At 48.1% G+C, this 18,621-nt stretch overlaps 1 protein-coding gene across 2 annotated transcripts in view; it reads left to right on the forward strand.

Moving 5' to 3' along the window:
• Window positions 1-17,998, forward strand: part of SGSM2 (small G protein signaling modulator 2) — a 111,991-nt gene extending 93,993 nt beyond the window's left edge. For both annotated transcript variants that reach the window (XM_065418274.1, XM_065418275.1), the window contains 9 exons: window positions 428-556; window positions 4,138-4,320; window positions 5,885-6,298; window positions 7,402-7,526; window positions 8,539-8,621; window positions 9,152-9,261; window positions 13,789-13,885; window positions 16,579-16,746; window positions 17,910-17,998. In XM_065418274.1, coding sequence (XP_065274346.1) covers window positions 428-556; window positions 4,138-4,320; window positions 5,885-6,298; window positions 7,402-7,526; window positions 8,539-8,621; window positions 9,152-9,261; window positions 13,789-13,885; window positions 16,579-16,746; window positions 17,910-17,998 — 1,398 coding nt within the window. The remainder of the gene's footprint in view (window positions 1-427; window positions 557-4,137; window positions 4,321-5,884; window positions 6,299-7,401; window positions 7,527-8,538; window positions 8,622-9,151; window positions 9,262-13,788; window positions 13,886-16,578; window positions 16,747-17,909) is intronic.
• Window positions 17,999-18,621: the final 623 nt, after the last annotated feature.

The raw sequence follows: 18,621 nt of genomic DNA on the forward strand, positions 1-18,621 counted from the left end.
CTCCATAAGCACCTTCCTAAAGTGCTTTCTTGAATCCGGGCTCTACGGGACTGTCCATGGATTCACACTGTGTGAATTCCCTAGAAGGGGGAGAGATGTTAATTCTCCACGGCCTGTTTGATCCTTTGCATCTCTGGGGACAGCAAAGGTATAGTTTAGCATCTACATAGTGGTAGATTCCATGATAGACACCAGTCCAGTAGTAACTGACCCGTTTTATATAGGCCGCTGATCATATTGGGCCAGATTGGAACCAATGACCTAGAAATAAAACTATCCCATGTGTATCCCATTGCCAGCCTTTTTAAGGCTTCTACTGGGTGTATTTTCCATTAGCTGTATTCTTGCCAGTAACTTTAGTGTTTTTATGCCAGCTCAATAGTAAGGTGCATTAAATTTTCCCTCCCCTCTTTCCTGACTGCTTTAGAATTACAAGGAATTAGAATTACTCAAACGAGTTTATTATGGCGGCGTGCAGCATGAGATTCGAAAGGAAGTATGGCCCTTCTTACTAGGTCACTACAAATTTGGCATGACCAAAAAGGAAATGGATCGGGTAAGTCACAGCTTCTGAGATTTAAATGGGATGTCGAATTTTTAAAAAATTAGCAAGCACCAAAAGGACTCTCTCTAGGTGTAATACTTAGTCCATTTTAAGAAACACTCTCCTAGCATGTGGTCTTTAGAGGGCACCAAAACCCATATTTTCGGGTTTTTTCCAGTAGGACTTGGGAATCCGAACTCCTGAGTTTGATGCCACCGTGGGCAAGCCACCTGGCCTTTCTGTGCCCGAGTTTCCCTGTTTGGAGGATAATTGCCTTCATAGGGCACTTTTTAAATTAGCGCATGGGAAGTGCTTTGCTAAAAGGGGAGGGATAGCTCAGTGGTTTGAGCACTGGCCTGCTAAACCCAGGGTTGTGAGTTCAATCCTTGAGGGGGCCACTTAGGGGTCTGGGGCAAAAATCAGTACTTGGTTCTGCTAGTGAAGGCAGGGGGCTGGACTTGATGACTTTTCAGGGTCCCTTCCAGTTCTAGGAGATAGGTATATCTCCATATATTATTATAAGGCTGCAGCAAAGACGAGGCTACAGAAGGGCCCCGCATTCGTTAAGTCGCAGCGAGACATTTGTCTGGGTGACCCAGTGGCAGTTCAAACGCTGTATCTTGAACTTCCAGGTCATTGTGTGCGCCCAGGTTTAATGCAACGGTTCAAAACTGCCCATATAAAGCTGAGACCGGGCGCTCCTACAAAGGACCATGAGGGCTGTGTAGGTTTGTCCCCTTTTCCTGGAAGCAAGTAAGATGGGTCTTTAAAAATCCACCCACCCGCCTGCCCCTCCTTGGAACTATCATTGTGAAGTGTAAATGCTAACATACTATTTGTAACACACACACACCACTTTTGCCAAGCTAACGACATTTACGCCCAGGGCCGTTACACATTACAGCCCTAGGCTACGGGGGCTGTGATGAAAATTCGGACAGCACATTGCCTACACAGCTAGCAGCCCCACTGCCGTGTTCCTGTAACACATGGCATCTCTGCCTCAGAAAAGCTGCAGGGTCCCATGCAGACCATTGGGCGTGGCTTTCAGGTAGGGTAGACACTGTAGGGTCTCCTGATGCTTTTTTTTGTTGTGCCTGAAGGCCAAACAGTGTGTGAGCAGCGTCTCCCTTTTATGAGATGCTTTATTGGAATGCGTGAAGTGATGCTGACCTCACACTGCAGCCTCCCAGTGGCCCTGAAGACGTGACCCTGATGCTGATGGACCCGCGTGTCTGTGTCTGCAAAGGGCAATCGTAGGCGAGCAGCCTGAACGCTGAATGCGGCAGGGGGAGTCCGGCGTGGCTTGTGCCTGGCATAGGTCTCAGTGGGAGGAAAGGGCAGGCAGAGGGATTGGGTGTGTACGTGGTAGTGTGAGCGTGTGGCTACCGCGGCGCTCCGGAGACTCACCTCCCGCGCCCGTGGCTGGACCTCTCCGCCAGGCTGCCGTTCTTGATAAATTAGAGCTTTAGCAATAGCGATGTTGGCAACGCGCTGCAGCGCCTGTGACACAAGACGCACGTGTCTCTCGACTGCCAGTCCGGCTCCGCTCCTGTTAGACACTAATTACTAGAGATGGAGCCCAGATAACTCCAACTCTCTCTAATTTGCCAGACTGCAATCAAAAGGGGAGACAAGAAAGTACCAATCTCCTTGTTTTCCCTTTCCTCCAGAGGGAGGGAAAACCGATGAGTACGGGTAATATTCAGTAAGTAGAAAAACAAGACCAGTCTGCATTTATTGGGAGGGGACTGTTTGCCTAGTGCTTAAATCAGGGGTCCTGGGGTCAGGACACCTGGGTTCTAGTCCCAGCTTCAGAGGATATATTTGTCTGGGGGTTACCGCCAGGGATTGGTAATCAGGACAACTGCATTATATTCCCATTTTAACAGCTGTGCCTCAGTTTCCCTATTTGTAAAATAGGACTACTACTAAATTCACCAGGGGGTTGCAAGGCATAAATCAGTGTTTGCTAGGTGCTTTGGGATCCTTAGATAACGTGTGCCATTGAAGTGCTAGACTGAAAACTCCTTGGGGCAGAGACCGTCTTTGTCCAGCGCCTAGCACAGTGGGGCCCAGATCTGTGACCGGTGCTCCTGGGCACAAATAATTATTAATCATAATAATGGTGCATCGGTTTGGGGAGTCAGCCCCTGGACACAAAGGCCTGCATTGGATGGAAGGGAGTATTAGGCAAGTGAGAAATCCGAGCGGTCAGAATTTCAGCTCTCCAGGTCCTCAACTGAAACCATCCCAGATGATTTATCACCTTTGCTTTCTGTACTATCATGCCGTCATCGCTGAGCAGCCAGGCTGGGGACACTGCCTTCCACGGCTCTCCTCCCGCCTCCCACTAAGGGTCGTACTTTCTGATTTACGACTCCACAGCCACCTCGCCTGACAGATATCCCCCAGCGCCCAGGGAGAAGGCTACAGTAGCAACCAGCTGGCAAAGCCCAGAGCCTGAAGCCAGCTCGCTAGTATGGCTCTTTCCTTTCGACAGAGGAAACCAGCAGTAGCAAAACTGTATATTCCAATAACAAGACCCAGGGCGGGTGCATCTGGCTAGCGTGCGACGATGTCTTAGCTGGAGCGTCCACTGTTAGAATCGCACTCAGCTGCTGATCCTGCAATGAGGTCTGCACACATGTCTGGGAGCTCACTGCAGGGGCCTAGGTTACAAAGATGGAAGTGGGGGTGGGGGCAGAAATACAGTATGGAGGCCATAGGATTTGATTAGAGCAGGCTATTGGTCCATCAAGTCACACCTCACCTCTAGATGAGATTTCAGGAGGTGGGCAGCACCCTTCTCATTTATCTGAGGCCAGTCATGAAGTGCTGTACATGACACTGTTTAAAAAAAATCCTTCCTGCCCTTTGTGGTGGCAGCTTACACCCTGAAGCATGAGATTTGATTGTTCCTATTTAACAAGCCTGATGTTAGTGGCTGGCTGCAGCTGCGAATTCTGCACCTTCACTGTTCCCTTTTCATTGGTTCTAGCTTGACCTGCCCTTAAATTTCACTACAGTCCTTTGCCTCTCATTCTGTCCATGCGCCTGATTCCACTTTGCCCGTCTGTCTAGCTATTTGTGGCTCCCTCTTGCTGACCTCTTCCAAAAAGCAAATGTATTTATCCTCACAACACCCTGTGAGGGGGGCAGGGCTGGTAACCCCACTGGCCAGATGGAGAACTGAGGCACAGGGGTACTAAGTGACTTGCCCAAGGTCTCTCAGGGAAAATGTCCCAAATCCCAGCTCAGTGATCACAAGATCATCTTTCCTCTCTCTCTCTCTCTCACACACACACACACACACACACACACACACACACACACACACACCCACCCCTGAATTTAGTCGCCCCCCAATTCTTATGTTGCTGGAGATGGGCCCCATCCTGGAGTTGAGATCTAGACCCCAAACCCAGTTTCCCTGGAGCTCAACAGGGTTTCAGATCCTGTCTGGCCACCTCACTAGCTTTAATCTCTCCTGAAGTGCAAGCCATGCCGTCTGGGCCTTTGACAGTCTCGGATGCCCTCCTGCCAGGAGAGTCTAGCATTTCAGCTGTATCTGTCTGTGTCTTTGTTTGAAGGTGGATGAAGATATTGCTCTCAAGTATCAGAAGGTCATGGCCGAGTGGAAAGCCTGCGAGGTCATCGTGAAGCAGCGGGAGAAAGAGTCGCACTCTGCCATCTTTGCTAAGTTTTCTTCAGGCAGCAGCATTGACAGCCACGTTCAGCGATTGATCCACAGGGATTCCACCATCAGCAACGACGTACGCGGTCTTGTCTAGCTCTCTGCTCTCCTGTGCACTCATCCTCAAGGAATGTTGCAGTACAACGGGCGATGCTGGAAACCTAGCGCACGCAGGCACAGCTTGGGGGGGAACAACAGTAGCAGAGGCACCCTTGGGAAACTGCCCTCTGCATAATTTAGGCAGTCCAGGGAGCTGCTCTCAATTAGAGCCTGCCCAGCAGCTCTGCATCCTGGAATCTCTGTCGAGTTTTGGGCTATGGCCCCTGGGCTGTACCATGCCAGGGCTTGCAACGGGGCACGTGTAGGGTAGTCTGTGGTTGTTCCTAAGCCTGCATTGGGGGTATTCTCCCCCAGCTGCCTAAGGAGCTTTTATGGCCCCTGTCTACCACAGCAGCAGAAAATCCCTCTCAGTTAAGAGCCTCTGGGGAATGGATTGGCTCAAGGGATTGATAATGGCTCTGAAGATATTTTTGTCTTTGGGTCCCGAGTTCAAATCCAGCCAAGAGCAATAGTGATCGGCAGTTACTATTCCAGCAACCATGTGGTGGGTCTCCGTTTCATCGCTAGTAGGCAGGTGCTCAGATCAGTGATGGCCCCAGTGTCTGGCTCCACCCTCATCACTCTAAGCCTAGATGCTGAGAACAGAATAGGTAGGCAGACTGAATAGCCCTTATGACATAAGGTTAGGCGTTAGCCACAGCGGTAGGCTGTGCGTTGGAGTAGGGGACGGGCGCTGCCCTGGTTGCATCTCCAGGGCTGCTAATCTGGCACTTTTCAAAAGAACTTAAATTCATGCACATGGATATGTTTAAAAAAAAAAAATCTTAGTCATCAAAGCTGTAGGGAAAAAATGAAAGTCAGGTGGACAGTAAGACTGTATTGTCCAGAACAAACCCACATTGCTAGAAGGGATAGACAATGACCTAACAGCCTCTCCCGTCTCTAGCCATCTGTGACTATAAAAGCCCCATCACACACACATTCAAGGTTAGTCTAAGCTATGCACTTCTCTTCCGAACAATAAGGAGTCAGCTCACTTCACTGAGAACAGAACTTGTCCCCAAAATCTGTAGCAAGTTTAAAAAAAAAAAAAAAGTGATGAAGTTTGATTGCCCAACACAAGGAAGCGAACATGAGGTTGAAGGCCAGGATCTCCAGGTTCACGAGTGATTGCTCAACTTGGGTGCCCAACTAGAGACGTTTTATAAAGGGGCTTGATTTTTCAGCAGGTGGGTGCTCAGAGTCAGGCCCCTTTAAACGTGACTCGGGTTAGGTGCCCAAAAACGGAGACATTCAACGTCAAATCATTTTTGAAAATGTAGGACACGGTGTGCAGATATAAGTGGATATTACTTTTAGAGTCCCTTCTCTGGCCACATCCAGCCTCTAAGTTCATTGTAAAATCTGGGTAGATCCACTCTGTTCAGCTATAATTTAAACACGCACGGATGCTGCGTGTGATAATATACAGATGCTTTACTGACTCAGTTATCTTATCTATTGAAATAACCTAGCCCCACACACGACTTTGGGACTCATTTGGTCTTGCCTTTTTTTCCCCCTCCTGCAATCATCATCATCAGGTCTTCATCTCTGTAGATGAAATGGACTCAGCAGAGCGAGATTTAAAAGGGCGGGTTGACCCCGCTTTGACTGTGGTGAACGTCGACACTCCGGTCGCCGTGGCTGCAGCAGAACAGCAGTCAGTAGAATTTGATTCTCCCGACTCCGGGCTACCTTCTTCTCGGAATTACTCGGTCGCTTCGGGCATCCTGTCCAGCATCGACGACGGGCAGAGTGTCTGCTTTGAGGACGGGGCGGAGGAAGAAGTTAGCGCGGACTTAGAAAGACCAGATCTGGACCTGGCCCAGGCTCAGAAAGCCAAGGCGGTCCCCTCAGAGCCTCAGGATTCTGTAACGGAGGAACAACTGTGCTCCCAGTTGGATTATTTAACGTCTGGAGAGGACATTGGTTCTGTTTGTGGAGCTGCCTATACAGTAGGTCACCATTTATCCTATTACGCATCGACCTATGTCTGTAGAGCACTCTGCCTTCTCTTCCTCCCCATGGCCCTGCATGTATTTCAGCCTTTCTGTCAAGCAGGATAGGCCAAAACCAGCACCTAAACTCTCTGAATGTCAGGGAGCGGGAGGGGAACCCCTGCATCCAAATCCATCCGAGCTGTTTTACTGCTGGGTTGGATCCAAATCCAGAAGCAGCCTTTCTTCTGGGTCCAATTCAGAGGTGGCCAAAATCTCAAAGGAACAACTCATGAGAGTCTAGCGCCGTCTGATCCAAATCCTAACCCGTGAAACTGCACCCTAGCCCTAATCTGGACCCAACACCACCTGTTCGGATATTAGCGTTGCTAGAGGCAGATTTAAGCTTTCTTGCTTCAGGCCTGTTGCTGCTAAAAGCCTGCCATCGCCCATTAATAATCCCCTGCAACGCTGGGATGTGCTTGGATGGCTGAGCAGTGAGAGCAGATGCACTGTCCCTGGAACTTTCAACAGTAGTGAAGTGGGTAGCTGCTCTATTAATGCCTCCCAGGTAGCTGTATGTATTTAAGATGCAGTGTGGGATTCTAGGCTTTCCGGGTTCAGTGGAATCAAATCACATCTGGGGTCAAATCCTCTGCTGTGCCAAAATCTACTCAGTTCAACAGCAATGAGGGAAGTCAGTTCTGGCGCCCACTCTGGGCCAACCTGCACCAGCCCCTGGTTCCCACGGTGTTTCAAGAATCCTAGGGGTTGCTCTAAACTGGGCCAGCTGGCCTCCAAGGGCCTATACGCAGCTGGAAATTGCCAGAGCGCAATGTACTCAGGCCACGGCCCCCCCAGGATTCCCCCTGTGCTGTTGCGGTGAGTGCAGGAGCCAGGTAAGCGAGCTCCGGTGCTGCTTGGAGCGCCCTCTTGGTAATGATAATAACTAGCACGGATAGAGCACTTTTCATCTGCCAATCTCAAAGCGCTTTCCCGTGGGGTTTAGGGGGACGAGGCTGAATCCAGCCGTCTTCCTGCTTCTTAACTCAGGTTAATCTCTAGAAGCATCTTTTGTTTAACAGCAAATGTGACTCACTGGGTTTTTTTAAACCTCCTAGATAGAATTACTGGACACTGTTGCCTTAAATCTGCATAGAATCGACAAAGATGTCCAGAGGTGCGACCGGAATTACTGGTATTTTACTGCTGCTAACCTGGAGAAACTCAGAAACATCATGTGCAGGTAACACAGCTTGCAAAGCAAACGCGTCTCCTCACTGTACTGCAGCTAACTTGGGTTAATATTAGCTAGTGCGTGCCTCTCCCATCCCTCCAGAGTGCAGTAAAGTATGGCCAAAAGCTTCTAGAGAAAAAAGATGAGGTAGGATGGATAGTTTAGTTAAGTCCCAGCTTCCAACTCTCTGTATCACCTTGGACAAGTTTTGTAATCTACTTTGTTCCCCACCTGTAAAATGGGGATAATGCTTCCCTACCTCCCAGGGGTGTAGCAGAGATCAAATTAATTAAGGAAACTGAGGTGCTCAGATGCTAGAGTGATATTTAAGTGGGTGGGAAGGATACATTTCCAGATCAAACCCCCTCCAGTACCCCAGACCCCTGAGAACGGTCATTACCATCCCTTTAACAATGTTGCTGCTAGCGGAGTATCCGGCTCTGCCAGAATAAGTGAGTCCAAAAACTAAAGCTTACTTCTCATCGGAAAAGTTTGGATGCTCCGACATTCGAGGCTGTGCGTTGGTTGGGGTTTTCCATAAGCCTCCGGATTACAGTTTCTGCATCTAAATTGTGTGGTATGAGCTACCTTCTGCCCCAGTCAAGTGGTATTAGAAGTTCATACAGTGTTTTAAATCTACTTAGTTTCCTAGGGCATGATTCCGAAAACTGGAATCGGGGGCTGGATTCCCGCTGGCTGTAATATGACTAATATGCAGCTGTTCCCTCACGGAGAATTCCCAGAGCACCTCCCCATAGGGGGTTTTTGGAGCAGTAGAAAGTTCTCTCCCTCACACAGAATGCTATAGGCTGGTGCCAAAAAGCTGTAAGAAAGGATCTCATTCTCTATTAAATTGTAGAGGTTTTTAAGGGTGATTTCTGTAAGCACAACTGGCTTCCTCCTTGGGGAATTCACCCACTGAAGCTACACTTAACGTCTTAACGTTCACTAAAAACAATCCAGCAGAGGGGATTTAGAGACTACGTTTGCTAGTGTCTCTTCTGTTTCTTTCTTCATGCAGTTATGTTTGGGAGCACCTGGAGGTCGGATACGTCCAGGGCATGTGTGACCTACTGGCTCCTCTCATGGTTATACTTGATAATGGTAGGCGGGCCGAGTTTTCCTTTTGTAATGCTTTGCCTTGGAACACACAGAGTCAAAAAAGTACCACGTTTGGGAGGAAGCTGTGTGCATTATGTAACGGCAACTCCCCCAAACGGAAGCCTGCAGCGTTCCAGTCATCTTCCTGTTGCGAAGTGACTCACAATGGCCTCTTGGGGATTCCCTATGTATTCTCCTCAGACTAAAGTTGACTTGTAAACAGAGGTAACAGTATTGTTGTAGCTGCTGGCGCTGCAAACTCAACATGGGATCTGCAAGTCTAGCTGGGTTCCTTCTGCCTCTCAAGTCACCCCCAGTAAGAGAGGCTCTGCAATCAGAACAGACATTCCAGTGGCCCGCCTCATGTTTTCACCCAGCACTGGTCATGGGGGAAAACAACAGATTTGGAAGGACAAAGCTGCCCCCCCTCCCCCCTTGCACCCCCACCTTACCCTGCAGCATATTGCCTTGTCCAGTACAAACGTGGGTCCCAGGTTTTGCAGCACTCTAATCCATCCACCTTCTATCCACAGATCAACTGGCGTACAGCTGCTTCAGCCACCTAATGAAGAGAATGAGCCAGAATTTCCCCAACGGAGGTGCTATGGACACACATTTTGCCAACATGCGATCGCTAATTCAGGCGAGTCCTCATTGGAGAGGAGCTGGGGTTAGGGCAGGGGAAGCATGTTTGTATCGGTCTGTGTGTCCCACTAGCTTAACGCTGCCCTGCTCTTGGGCAAGCTCTTCCTGCTGATGCAATGAGGTGGTGACCAGGAGCGGCTCCAGGCACCAGCGCACCAAGCACGTGCCTGGGGCGGCAGCGTGCCAGTGGGGGCGGCAGTCAGGGAGCCTTCGGCGGCATGCCTGAGGGAGGTCCGCCGGTCCCGCGGATTCGGCGGCAATTCGGCGGCGGGTACACCGAAGCCGCGGGACCGGCGGACCTCCCGCAGGCATGCCGCCGAATCCGCGTTACCAGCGGACCTCCCGCAGGCGCGCCGCCGAAAGCCGCCTGACTGCCGTGCTTGGGGCGGCAAAATACATAGAGCCGCCCCTGGTGGTGACAGCTCCATTGGGAGGTTAAGCATCTCAATTCCCGGGTGTCTGTGATCCCAAACGTCCCTTGCTACCTGCATAGGGCAGAGTCCCGTACACAGCTCTTGGCAGGAGCGCTGAGGCTCTCTGGTACAGCACAGCTCTGCCCACAAAGCGCATGGACCAATCCTGCACACCAGCTACAAAGAGTAATGACGACATAGGGGTCTACAGGCTGATTCAATGGGAGAAGGCTCAGGCCCCCCTAGAGCAATTGAGAAGGAAAGAACACTGAATTGTCTTGGCTTTTCTTTGAGCTCACCTGCAGGGCTTGGACTGAAAGGCTGTTCTGGCTATAACCTTTGGGTAATTTATTTCGCCCCAACATTCCACTGCAAGGCAAGGAAGGTGGGGCGGGGGTGGGGGAAAAGCAGTCAGGAGCAGTGATGGTTTATATTGGGGTAGGCAACCTATCGCACGCGTGCCGAAGGCGGCACACGAGCTGATTTTCAGTGGCACTCACACTGCCCGGGTCCTGGCCACCGGTCCGGGGGGTTTCATTTTAATTTAATTTTAAATGAAGCTTCTTAAACATTTTAAAAACCTTATTTACTTTACATACAATAGTTTAGTTATATATTATAGACTTATAGAAAGAGACCTTCTAAAAATGTTAAAATTATTACTGGCACGCGAAACCTTAAATTAGAGTGAATAAATGAAGACTCGGCACACCACGTCTGAAAGGTTGCCGACCCCTGGTTTATATAATCCTGTTTGGGCCACTGCTTCATTGTGTGTATCTTGAGCAAAGTACGTGTGAGAGAGAGAGAGAGGGACAGACATGCACATAATTTTTTAGCTGGGTTCATAGAATCATAGAATATCAGGGTTGGAAGGGACCTCAGGAGGTCATCTAGTCCAATCCCCTGCTCTCAAAGCAGGACCAATCCCCAACTAAATCATCCCAGCCAGGGCCTTGTCAAGCGTGACCTTAAAAACCTCTAAGGAAGGAGATTCCACCACCTCCCTAGGTAACCCATTCCAGTGCTTGGGTTATTTGTAAGAAGATCACAACTCTTTAGGGAAAACCAAACAAACCACACACACCCACACCCCGCTGCATCTGATCTCAGTTTTGCAGGGTAAATAGGTTACAAATAATAAGAACAAAACATAATGGTTTTATCGTTTTAAAATTAACAAAGGAAAGATTTGGCATGCAAGGAGGCTGACAGGTACTGAGCTTAACCAGTTAAGATCTAAACACTTCCAATGCTACAAATATGTCTACACACAGATATTTAGATATGACATTTGATCTTTATAAAATTAGTTTTAACAATATGGGAAGCTTGTGTCTGTTAAAATCATTGGAGACAAAAAACCTCACTGAGTATCTTAAAGGATAAAATTTTAATCAACCAGTTTAATTGCAGATTCTCAGAAGAGTCATTGTGTACTTAGAGATTAAGTGCTGTAATTTTGGGGAAGATGTGCTGTATTCATACGTGTGTCAGCGCTTGAATCCTTGCTTTAAATATGAAAACTCAGCTCAACCTTAATGCAGACTTTGAGATTAAAATAAAAATAATTAGGTTATTCACATAATGTGAAAACATTAACAAGAAGCTATTTTACTTAATACACGTTTATTTATATCCAAATTGGAGGCCCCAATCTTTTAAAGACTTGTGCATGTAGCACTTATTACCATAAACTGTAAGTAAGCAATATGCTGATAACACTCTAAGATAGGGGCTTCTTAATCAGAGGAAGTTATTTTTTGGCACCCCTAGATGTCTCTGTTTATCATTCATCCGGTGGTACTTGGTGGGTAAACTAGCTGAGTGGTTCTCAAGCAGGGGTACACGTCCCCCTGAGGGTACACAGAGATCTTCCAGGGGCTTCCATCAACTCATCTGATACTTGCCTAGTTTTACAACAGGCTACATAAAAAGCACTGCCAAAGTCATAGACAATGAGTTGTTTATATACTAGACACTGAAATGTAAGTACAATATTTATATTCCAATCGATTTATTTTATAATTAAGTGGTAAAAATGAGAAAGTCAGCCATTTTTCAGCAATAGTGTGCTGTAACCCTTTTGTATTTTTATGCCTGATTTTGTAAGCAAGTCGTTTTTAAGTGAGGTGAAACTTGGGGGTATGCGAGACAAATCAGACTCCTGAAAGGGGTCCAGTAGTCTGGAAAGCTTGAGAGCCACTGCTAATCCAAACAAATGGTTACATTTGGCTTATTGTGCTGAATGAGCAAATGCATTAGAACAGATCCTGGGCAGTGGAGTTTGCTGAAATTGTATTTCCGTGTCTGGCTGTCCAATACTGTGGCTCTGTGGCAGATTTTAAAGGGCAATAAAAATATCAGAACGGATTAAATAAGGAAGATGGCTAGGAGGGCCAACACATTCAACGATTTCGCTGCTGAACAGCAACTTACTTCAGAACCTTGGGCGGGCGTCAGTGAAAGAGGCGCTCACGCACTAGCCCATCAATTGGCCTCTGGGAGAAATCATCTTAACTTTGATTCGCTTCCACATTTTATGTTTGAGACATTCACCTGACCTCTGGTGAGAGGTCTTCGCATTTTATGGATCTTCCATTCTGCAGCGAGTTAGACTATGAATTGTAAGTAGAGATTACTCCATATAACAAAATGCAGCCGATTATAAAATCTAGTCCTGCACTCCTTAAATGGGTAATTCTGTGGAAATCAGTGAGACCACTCCTGTGAGTCAGGCTTGCAGGACTGGACGCATCATTAGCTTCTTTGAACTTTTCGACCACAATGCAGGCTGGTAGATGTCTGTTATTTGTATTGTTGGGCCCCACCATTTTAGGCGCTGCACAAATGTATAACAAACAAATGGTCTCTGCTCCAAAGAGCTTCCATGGCAAGTGACTGACACGTCTTGATTTGTGCCGTTTGGGTTTGTTGTTTTTATAAATGTCGGTGCACACGAGCCAGCCCTTAAAATAGCTGGGGTGAGCAGCGTGCAGAGCTGCCGACATTCAAGCAGTAGCTCCCAATCTTTTTTCCCCTCCCATGACCCCCACGTTTAGAACTGCAACCAGTGTTGGGACCCCTCTGGGGCGTCATGGCTCCCAAACCGGTGCTTTACCGCGCTGCAATGACTAACCATTGCTTTGACCTACCGGAGCGAGGGCAGGTGGTGAAATATGGTCTGCCAAGAACTCAGGCCATGGGGGGAGAGATTTTCAAAAGGTGCAGATGGGACCTTAGGATGCTGCTGCTGCAGACAGGTAACAGCCCTATCCCTTGGGGACCTTAAAGAGCTCTACAAATATCAACCTGCCTACTACCCCCCGGCGAGGAAAGTAAGGGTAATCCTCATCGTACAGATGAAGAGACTGAGGCACAGAGAACTTAAATGACATATTCAAGGACACGCAGTGGCAAAGTAGGCAATAAAAGCCTGCAGTCCTGACTTCTGCCCTGCTGTATCAGTCCCATCCTGTCTCTCCCCCCTCACCCACGTGAGACGTTAAGGGGCTAGAGTGATCAGACACCTCACATTCAGCAATATTAATCCGGCTATGCCAGCTGGATGCTTTGTCCCCTGGTTTTTGAAGTGCCGTCCGAACAGCTGTACACAACTGCCACCCCCCTGCCTGTGTGCTGGTGGGAACTCAGCTAAGCATCTGCAGCTGGGGTATGTTGCCATTACTGTCCGCTTCAGTGAAACTCAGCCACTTTCTGAGGATCTGGCCCCAGAGGTTTATACAAACTTCCTACCCCGTTTTTCTGTACCCTTGTGAGCAAAGATTTTGTTCCTCTTCCAGCACAACCGCTCCAAACCAAGGGGCTGGATGCTCTAGCCCACTATGGCCTGAGCTGTATTCTGGTTGGGGGTGACCAGTGGAGAATTCCCCTGCTGTAGGGGAAGTCTCCTCCACCAGCTGTCTTCCCCTCCCACCTCTGGTGTAGGGTCACGACAGGGAGGGAGACAGAGAGGTAGTGGTGTTAGAGCAGCTAAGGAGCTACTCGAACCACATGGTCAGGCTGGGTGGGGCACAGAGAATCAGCTCGAAGCGTTTGGTACTGGTGCTGTCGGAGGCAGGATACTGAAGTTTGAAGGTTTTGTTTTCCAGATTCTAGACTGTGAGCTCTTTGAATTGATGCACCAAAACGGAGACTACACCCACTTTTACTTCTGCTATCGTTGGTTCCTGCTTGATTTTAAAAGAGGTAATAACACTCAGAGCCTGACTTCAGTGGCGTGTAATGCAGCGAGCAGCTGTGGGGGTTGGTTTTAGGGGTAGGAATGGTAAATAGAGGCTGCCATGGTCATGCCAAGGACCCTACCTATAATTCTCAATTTGCCTTCTAACAAATCAGCCCAGCATTAGCTCTGAAGATAGTACAAGGCACCTAGCACAACCCAGTCTTGGTTGGGCCCTGTAGATGCTACCATATTACACATAATCCTCTATCCCAGGGGTGGCCAACCTGAGCCTGAGAAGGAGCCAGAATTTACCAATGTACATTGCCAAAGAGCCATAGTAATACGTCAGCAGCCCCCCATCAGCTCCCCCACCCCACACCCAGCACCTCCCGCCCACCGGCAGCCCCGCCAATCAGCACCTCCTGCTCCCTCCCCGCACCTCACGATCAGCTGTTTCATGGCATGCAGGAGGCTCGGGGAGGGGGAAGAAGCAAGGGCACTACAGGCTGTGGGGGGCGAGGGGAGGAGTGGGGGTAGGGCCTGTGGCAGAGCCAGGGGTTGAGCAGTGAGCCCCCCCAGCACATTGGAAAGTTGGCGCCTGTAGCTCCAGCCCCAGAGTCGGTGCCTATACAAGGAGCCACATATTAACTTCTGAAGAGCCGCATGTGGGGCCGGAGCCACAGGTTGGCCACCCCTGCTCTATCCCAAACACCAAGATGTCCTTTCCCACCATTAAATAGAAGTGTATCATAACCAATCGCTACAACCCAAGAGACGCTGCTTGCTGTAGAACAAGTCAATAGTTCATTTAAACACACATACGCCAGCTTTCCCCAGATCAGATGCTTAAAGAAATGTTGACACTCAGCTATGAAAAGTACAGATGTTCACATGCTTTAAGTGCGGGTCTTGCAGAGAAGAGATGGAAGAGGAGAAAAAACGAGAGCCTGTGGATTCTCTCTCTCGCTGGAGCAGCTCTTAGATAGTGGGTGGGGAAGAGGATTCTGAAGGGACCCCCAAGTCCTCCTCCAACGAGGCTCACAACCAAACGCACTCTGTAGACCAGTGATACTCAGACTGAGGCTCGTGAGCTGCAAGTGGCTCTTTACCCCACATGAGATTAAAACACTGTGTGATTTCATTAAATTATTAACCAATCAGGATGCTTTTACTATCTGATTTATTATTTTTATCAACTACAATTGGTTATACTTGGCCTGTCATTTTGCTCTGAGCATAATATGTATAAAAACAAAGTAGTTCCCCATCATACTGTTTCAATGTGAATATATAGCACTCTAGTAAATGAAACAATGAAGTCACATGACTTTTGGGTCATGTTGATGGCTAATTTGGCTCCTGAACCACTGAGGTCTGAGTGTTACTGCTGCAGAGCCTACGCAGTCACTGGGCCCAGGTGTTCGGAGAGTTTCGAACTGTTCGAGCCAGACTCTGCTCGCGGGCACGTCGGTGGAAAGCTGAAGTAACCCCACTGCTTTCTATGGACTTGCTCCAGTTTCCACCAGCACCCGATAGCCCTTAATGGTCTGTTTCTGCGTCCGATTCATGCCTCACTGCCTGTACCCCCAACAACATTGACAAGAAGCAGCTACTCTCAGCCCAGCAAAATACAGAAACTGCCATGAGACTTTTAGGGCTTGTTCTTTGCTGTAACAATTCCTGTGCACCTTTTTTAAAGCCACAACCTCAGCAGAGCAGACAGTGCTTTCAAACCCTCAAGGAAGCGAGGTTGTTTCTTGTTAATAAATAGTGAAGATTTAGGATTAGACGCCCCAGTCAAAATTGGGGCCCTACATATTGTCCATAAACAAAGTAAGAGCTGATACCTGGCGCAACGAACTTAGGGCTAGATTTTTAAAAGCACCTAGTGGGATTTTCAAAAACATCTAGATGCCTCAAGCCATTGAAATAAATGGAAAATGGGCACCTAGATACTTTTGAAAATCCAACTTGGCCTCAAAATACCTTTACACATCTGGCCCCTAGCATCTAAATCGACAAGGCAGAGGAAGGGGAAACTGGAGCCTGATTCCAGCTCTGCCTCTGGCCTGCATGGGGACAAGTCACTCCACCTCTCTGCCTCACAGAGCACACTGACTGACTCCTTTGTGTCTGTCTTGCTTGGAATGTGCTCCAGGCCACTGAGATTATACACCTAGTGGTAAACTCATGTCTGTTATTACATGCCTGCACTGTGATCTGTATTTACTTTGTATGTCTTGTGAAATTACTAGTTAATTGTCTTCATAATCTACGAAAAAATCTCATCTACTCCCATAACCCCCCTCTGCTGGTTATATTTTGCTTTTTACTCAAGACCCACAATGGAACTAGTCAGTTTCTAGTCTCCAGGGAGCAGCCCAGTGCTGTTTAAATCCCCGGTGTTGGAAGGGAACGTTTCATTCCCAAAAGGGAGATCTGTCGTTTTAGTTTTCAATCTGGAAAATGTTCCTATTCATAGGAAGTTTTGTATAAACAAAAACTCAGAACCAAAGTAAGCTCATTCGTTGACAGCGCCCTGAGCCTGTATAACCACTAAGGAGCAGGTTTTGCCACCATGACTCATGTGAGTGTCAGAATCTGTCTTCTAGTACTGTTTGACCTCTGCCTAAGGCCCTAGAAAAGATGTCCTTTGAGAAACAGAAATGGTCAGCTTGAATAATCAGATGCTCTTGTAATGTTTATTCCCATTCAGAATTGTTGTACGAGGATGTATTTACAGTGTGGGAAGTTATTTGGGCAGCAAAGCACATCTCTTCAGAACATTTTGTCCTTTTCATTGCCTTAGCACTAGTGGAGGTCTATCGCGAGATTATCCGTGATAACAACATGGACTTCACCGATATCATCAAGTTTTTTAATGGTAAGAGATGGGTTGTTGTTGGTTTTTTTTTTTTTTTTTAAACATTGATAAAAAACAGCTGAATTGTGTCATTCTCCTGTCCTTACCCCTTCCCCATTACTGTCTGGTGGGTTTTTTAGATTAGGGTGTGGGAAATAGGCCAAGCTTTTCTAGTGATTCTGGGTCTGAACACATTAATGGGCCTGTTTTCCAGAGGGCGGGTGTTCTGCACTTTTCAAAAGCTAGGACTCTTAAGAAGGTGTCTCAAGGTGGGCACCTAAAAAACAGAGGAACCCAGACTCACTCCTCACTCACAGCCAGTGTTTATATGCAGGTAACCTCTCTGGTGGCTGTAGATCAGGGGTTCTCAACCTTTTTCTTTGAGCCCCCACCACCACCATGCTCTAAAAACTCCACGGCCCAGCTGTGCCCCAACCACTGTTTTTCTGCATATAAAAGCCCTGGCTAGCATTACAGGGTAGCAAGGAGGGCAATTGCCCAGGGCCCCACAAAGCTAAGTTGCTCAGGCTTTGGTGTCAGCCCCAGGTGGCAGGGCCCTGGATTTCAGCCCAGGACACGGCGCTGCAGCTTTCTGCCATGGGCCCCAGCGAGTCTAACATTGGCCCTGGTTGGCAGACCCCCAGAAACCTGCTCGCAGCCCCCCAGGTGGCCCCAGACCCCTGGTTGAGAGCCGCTGCCATAGATTGGGAGCTATGTGGGTGATGGAAGAAAATGGGTTTTCAAGGCTCAGGGGCAGCCTGTTCTCAGACAAGTTTCTACCTTTTTTGTTGGAAAAAGTTCCGGGGCGGCTATAAAACTTCTGTCCTGTGGGCAGCATGAGACCGTTTTAAAATAGATGGCAGTATGAGACTTGTATTGCAACTGAGGAATGGGTGTGAAGGTCAGCTGTATGGTTCAAGCTTACCAGAGTGCTAGCCTATTCCTCCTCCGATCCCTATGGCTGTAGGGATTTTCCCCAGCACTAAAACTGAAACAAAAGGGATTGTTAGCACTGCAGGTAGGATCTCTGGACCGTTAGCTCCCAAGGATTAATCCTGGAACTTTGATGACACCGTTGAATGTGCAAGTCACCCGTCATGCAGTGCTTTTGGTGTCTCACTGGCTTGCAGGAGCCTGAACGCCTGAGGCTGGCAGGTACAAATCGGTGTCTGTCTCTCTTGTAGAAATGGCGGAGCATCACAATGCCCAGGAAATCCTGATGATCGCAAGGGGCCTCGTCTACAAAGTGCAAACACTGATTGAAAACAAGTGACTGCAGACTGAAAGGGAAACGGGCTTAGTACTGACTGTGGGACGAAGCATTTCTTGCACTGTAACTTCAGATGATGTTTTAATTGCATCTTCCATGTAATGTAGTAAATAGTCCAGAGATTTGTAATAGACTTTTAAAACAAACGAAATTTTCCACCACCAGATGATGAGGTTTGTGTTTGATAGTCCTTGTTATGCTCACTTGGTATTGTGAGGCAAAACTTTTTTTTTTTGGCATTCTACCCTCTCCTAGTCTCTAGATATTGTCCAGCTACATGTCTGAGATACAGAAGGAATTTTGGTTTTTGGAGTCATATATTGACCTATCAGACCCTTAACACACTAGGAATATTTTGTGCTTGACCAAAACTCCCCTGGGCATGCAGACTTAAGGCCCCCAGTTCAACGCCCAGTGAAGTCTGTGAGCTCTGGATCGGGATCTTAGAAAAGCAAATGCTGTGGAGCTCACCTAGGATACGTGAAAGGATGCCCCAGCTCCCAAGAGTGTTCTTGGCTGTATGATGACTGTCCATCCCATTATCTAGAACCATTTGTAATCAGGTTAGAAATCAGATCGTTGAAGAGAATAAAAACACCCTGCCTCCGAGAACCAGAAAAGCCAAG

This window comes from Emys orbicularis, chromosome 17, assembly GCF_028017835.1.
Source record: "Emys orbicularis isolate rEmyOrb1 chromosome 17, rEmyOrb1.hap1, whole genome shotgun sequence".
Lineage (NCBI taxonomy): Eukaryota > Metazoa > Chordata > Testudines > Emydidae > Emys > Emys orbicularis.